Consider the following 6,000-nt stretch of genomic DNA (forward strand, 5'->3'; position numbering starts at 1 on the left):
AATCCCATAAATACTAGAATACAAATTTAAACACAGAAAACAAGGTAGTTTATAACACCACCATTACCAGTTTGGTTTTATAGATTTCCAGACTTTCTCCTATGCATATATGCATTTGCATATATCACTTTTATCCCTAAAAAATCAAAGCTTAAAAACAGTACCATCAAATGTTTGTTAGGCCTGGGAGAAGCAGGCATTCTCATATACATCTAATGGGATCATAAACTACTACAAGCTTCCTAAAGAACGGTGCATTAATTTGTAATGGCCTTTAAAATAAAATATCTTTAACTCAGCAAATTTATCTCAATAAAATAATCTTTTAGGTGTGCAAAATGTATGCATAAATCTATAAATAAGGTCATTACATTTCATTTAGAATAGCAAAATTATAATAATCTAAATGCCCAACCAAGGCTTGAGCATACAGAAATTAACATTATGACAGATTTATATGAATTGTAATTGAAAGCTGAACACAAAACTGTATCTTAATTTTTTTAATTACAATAAACAGTATGACAGTTTAATCCTAGTTTGTAAAATTAAAATTTAAATACCAATATGCACACAGAAAATAGTCTGAAAGGCTGTAAATAAAAATGCAATCAATGGCTATTCTCTGGCTAGTGGGCACAGGTCTTTATTATCTTCCTAATAATCTCTATTTTTTCAATGAGCATATATTACTTTTCAAAGAGTAAAAATGTGACTAAAACACATAAAGAAAGCTCCCAAATATTCTTAGAGTTAATCAGAGACACAAGAGCATTTTCATTTTCCACAAAACTGAGTAAGACTCACTTTTAACACAGTGCAAGCAAGTGAAGGTATAAACTTACTCATCATCCTGGAAGCTCAGTTGTAACCTTTCTCTTGGTTCCGCATCACTCTGGCTGCTGGGCGATGACCCAAATGGAACTGAAAACCTCTCTTCTGCTAAGTAAGATGCCTGGATATCAGGACACCTACACAAAAATTTTTGTTTTAACTGTTAAGAATTAAATTACATATATTTATATCTCACCTAGACAAAGGGCTGCAAGACAGTAAAACCAACCACCAAGGGGTAAAAACAGAGTTCCTGTATTCAAAACCATCAACTCTATGCAAAGCATGGAAATCTGTGGATCAACCACAGGGTGTTCACCCGTTATTTTACAGTCACAGAAATCTTAAAGCTAAAAAAGTTTAGAGATTTCATCAGATCCCTTCATCGCAAAGGTAAAGATGAAACCTTACCAAATGTTTAGGTGAAATAAGCCAGGAAAGTGTCTAGATATTTAAGCATAGGCAAACTTTACCTATTACCCAAGACCTTATATGTAATGGATGCATGAATTACACACATTAAATTTGGAGATACAAAATAAGCCATATTTAACCAAATATCTATCTTGTTATAAAACAGAAATAAGAAAAGTTAAAATAAATGCTGGTTGAGTTCCTAAGGGAACCTGACTTTGGGAGCTGAAAGTTATTAGAGTGGTAAGAGCTAAGTTACTTCAGATGTCTATGACAGGCTAAAGGTTGGCAGAGAAAGACAGTCATGCAAGTGTAGTAAAGAGTAAACATCACTGAAATGACTGAAAAAGTTAAGACCCTGTCACAGTTTTAAATATGCCCATAATCCAAAACCCTAGCTATAGACGACTGGATTTGGAATGGACACCTAACCAAAACTAGACTGGTAACCCATGAGATTTTTAAAAGACAATTCATTAATCTCCTTGTGTAACTGGAAATATAATTCATAGATGCTTCTCAAGAGTTTATGTTGCCATATTCTGCAACATGGAACAGAAAAGCTGATAAAACCGGTATACTAAAAGACAGAACAAAAGAGCTACATGGAGAAAAGTAGAATGGGATAATAGAAGACCCAAGTCCTAATGGCTTTCCAGAGCCTTACTCCTGTCTCTTCTTGCAACATAGCTGTGCCTTCCTACCCTTGATGTTATAAGATGCTTCCATATCATTATGATTATTTTCCCTCTTGAACTTCGCTAACACAACTTGGTTTACATCACCAGCCATTAATAAGACCGAGCTAATACAAATCCAATACACTATAGACAGAAAAAACAAGAGACCAAAAAAAGGTCAATGGGCTCAAATCCTAAACTTACCCACCTACCCACTAATAAGGCAATGAAATGGAGAAAGAAAAAACTCAAATTTGACTGAGAAAAGTATCAGTATATTTTAGGTTTTACACACCTGGGGGGAAAAAAATCTGTTCAAACATATCTTACCTGTTATCAGTGCTGGATCTATTTCTAGCAAGTGTGGAAACAGCAACAGGCAAACCGAGATTTGAGGAAAGAGTGACATTTTCCAAAATCCCACTATTAGCAAACAATGAATTGGTTAAAAAGCTTGGAAATGACTCTTCTGCTATACCTCGAAAATCTTCCATCTCACTGTAACAAAAGTATTTTTAAAAGTCAAATATTAGTATAAAATGTTTTTAAATGATTAAGAGTACAAGTCTCATAAATCTTAGGAAACTGATAAACTAAAAAAAAAAAAAAAATCATTATTTGGAACTCACTAAGTGGTACTACTCCTGGCAAATATTTGAGGTAAAATAATTCTCAGAATACGTTGCTATTTTATAGCTGACAATATAAATATCAAACATTAAACTTATAATTAACATAATATAATAATGAACACAGTTTAACTTATCTTTGGGCTTGGTGTAGCAAGGAATTTTAATTACTAAAAACATATCTACTAAAGAAACCATACACACACACACACACACACAAATGATTTTAGGGCATATTGAAAAGTTTGGCAGTTATGTACTCATTCTAATAAGGAATACACACACACACACACACACACACACAAATGATTTTAGGGCATATTGAAGTTTGGCAGTTATGTACTCATTCTAATAAGGAATAGAAAAAAATAGAATGAGTAAAATTTAGCCCAGATTTCAGAGTATCGTTAAGGATAAGTGTAGAGTTTAAAAAGCGAGCCCATGCAAAGGAAAAATTTTAAGTTAAGTATAGTTGGTACATGGACAAGGCAAAAATGGTAAAAGTAGTACACAAATAACCAAATCTGGAAAACACCAGCACAAATTCTATATCATCAACAGAGAAAACTATAAGCCCACACTGGCCCTTGGTTCAACTTGTCCTTGACCACAGTGCTAGATATGTTAACCAATCTCAGAAATCTTTCAGAGTTCATATCATGTAAGCACTATATGGAATGCAGTAAAGAAAATAATGAGGGAAGAATAAAAAGATAAATTATATCAAGAAAAGCTAAAAAACGAAGGGATACTGGCAAGATTCCTCAAAGAACCTGTGCAGGCAGAGTATGGGAAGAAGGGTTTTTTAGGATGACAAATAAACTTGAGAAAAAAAAAAGAAAATCAAAATGTACTATATATCTACACTCTTAACAGACTGAATTCACAAAACAATCTTATGATGTAGGTATTTTCCCATTTTACAGATGAAGAAACAAACTCAGAGACTAAATTAGCTAAATTTTCCCAAGGTGACACAATTCGTAAGATTCAAACCCAGGTCTGATTCCAGTGCCAAGTCCATGGTGGCATCAGCAAATATTCCAGTGTACTTCGACAGTGGGTATAAACAATAGCATGGTAAATGAAACTAGAACCACAGAATGAAGCCAGATCCTAAAAGTCTGAGATGGTATAACAGGAAGTGTGGACTGTAGTCTGAAACCACTAAGAGGACTGACATAATCAACCTATAGTGTAGGAAGGGAAAGGACTTTAGGACTAGAAGACTATTCAAATAACTACTACAATTGGTAAGAATAAAGGACTGTAATGGGGTCAATGATAAGTGAGTTAAAGTATAGCTTTTACGACAGCATGGACTTATTTCATTGCTCTTTAAGTAGAAAGAGGTTTAAGACCACTAAAAAGCTATGAAAACTTACCTGATGGGTAGATGGATGAAGTGCTCATTCCCCTGTCTGAAGGCCACCTCCCCACTCTGCACTTGATCCCACCCCTCACCACTGCACCGGCAACTGCTTCAGCATAACTGGCTCCTTCCGTAGCATCATCAAGCCTTCCAGCCGCAATCCTTCCTATGCTGTGTGTGCTGTTAGTTCTCCCACCTTCCATGAATGCCTTCCTCTGCCTCACACTGCTTTTGCTGCCCCCCTCAGCTGCAATCACACCTGTCTATGCTCCCTGTACCACTTTCCCCAAAAGAAATCCCAACTGGCCATCCAGTTCTACTCCTGTCCTCTACTGAACCCACCCCACTGCAGCTTCTGTCCCATCGTCCCAGCAAACATCACCACTAATCGCCCTGCTGCCAAATCCTATAATGCTATGGCCAATTTTCAGTCCTCATCTTCTTCAGTCTAACAGAATATGGTTCACATGACTATTCCTTCCTTGGGGAAATACTTCCTTCACTAGGCTTCCAATACAAAGCTGTCTGGCTCTCCTCCAACTTCACTAGGTGTTTCTTTTCCTTCTCCTGGACCTCCACACAGAGGAAGGCTCCAGAGCTTGGTCCCTGATTTGTTTCATCAGTTTGCACTCTCTGGGTGACTGCCCTCAGTTTCAAAGCCTTAAATATCATATGAAATGGACTCCTCCAGCCCGAGCCTCTCCTCAGACCTCATATATTCAACTGCCTACAGAACATTCCACTTAAATATCAACAAACACCTACAACTTGAATCTTGATTCCACCATGTTCCCACCCTCTCAACAAAAGCCTTCAGTCTTTCCCCAAGAGAAAAACAACAACTCCAACCCTTAGCTGCTAGGCCAAAAACCTTAGTCATCACAGACTCTTCTCACACACCCCCCCACATGCAGTCCCTAAGCAAATCCCAATGGCTACACTTCAAAGATACGCCCAGAACCTTGCCATTCCTCACTACTTACACCTCCACCACCTTAGTCAGGCCCCACAACCTCCTTCCTGGACACTCACAGTAACAGCCTTCCATCTCCATGCCTCCACTCTGCCTCCCCTGGGGTACTCCCCACATGCTAAAGTCACCCCTGTAAAACTGTCAAACATTATCATCACCCCAAACTCAAACCCTCCTTCCACTGGTTTCCCATCTCCTTCAGTGTAAAAGGCAGTCCTTATTGTGGCCATTCAGGGCTTGGATAACCTCCAACCTTGTCTCTTGCTACTCTTCTCTTGTGTTCACTCCATCCTGACCCTCCTGCTTTCCCTGAAGCATTCTAAGCAGGCCCACCCCAGGGCCTTCAGCTTGGCTCAAACCTCTGTCCAGCCCCTGCTGTACCACCTTTCTGCACATCTTACTCCTTCACTTCTTTCAGGTTTTTGTGTACATGTTTACTGTCAGGCCTCTTGCCTCATCAATCTACAGAGTTGAGCACAACACTCCCAACCTCCTAGCTCTGCTTTATTTATTCTGTAGTACTAGCTACCACCTGGCATGCTATGTAATTCACCTGTTTTTCTCCCCATATTAGAACATAAGGCCAGGCGTGGTGGCTCACACTTGTAATCCCAATGCATTGGGAGGCCAAGGCGAGAGGATTGCCTGCACCTGGGAGTTGGAGACCAGCCTGGGCAACATGGCAAGACCTTGTCTCTACAATAAATTTTTCTTAAAAAATTAGTTGGGCATATTTCACACCTGTAATCCCAGCTACTTGGAAGACTGAGGCAGAAAGATCAAGGATGCAGTAGTCATGATGATACCACTGTACTCCAGCCTAGGCAACAGAGTGAGACTCCAATTTAAAAAACAAACAAACAAACAAACATAAGCTCCACAAGGGGAGAGCAGGAACTTCATCTACCTCAGCTTCAGATCACCTTCAGCCCAGATCTCTACTGTTGGCCCTCTGTACCACTGGGTTCTGCATCCATGGATACAACGAACTGCAGATCAAAAACATTCAGAAAAAAACTTTTAAAAATAACAATACAATAACTTTTGGAATACAAAAAATACAGACTAGCAACTATTTACAAAGTATTTACATTGTAT

At 38.3% G+C, this 6,000-nt stretch overlaps 1 protein-coding gene across 1 annotated transcript in view; it reads right to left on the reverse strand.

Moving 5' to 3' along the window:
* CEP192 (centrosomal protein 192) overlaps window positions 1–5,884 on the reverse strand; it is a 131,654-nt gene extending 125,770 nt beyond the window's left edge. Inside the window, exons 1-3 of the mRNA XM_008058924.1 lie at window positions 5,810–5,884; window positions 2,259–2,426; window positions 846–971 (exon numbers count right to left, since the gene is read on the reverse strand). Coding sequence (XP_008057115.1) covers window positions 846–971; window positions 2,259–2,422 — 290 coding nt within the window. The 5' untranslated portion in view covers window positions 2,423–2,426; window positions 5,810–5,884. The remainder of the gene's footprint in view (window positions 1–845; window positions 972–2,258; window positions 2,427–5,809) is intronic.
* Between the last annotated feature and the right edge of the window lie 116 nt (window positions 5,885–6,000).

Source organism: Carlito syrichta, unplaced genomic scaffold, assembly GCF_000164805.1.
Source record: "Carlito syrichta isolate Samal-C Ts95f unplaced genomic scaffold, Tarsius_syrichta-2.0.1 Scaffold303652, whole genome shotgun sequence".
Taxonomy (NCBI): Eukaryota; Metazoa; Chordata; class Mammalia; order Primates; family Tarsiidae; genus Carlito; species Carlito syrichta.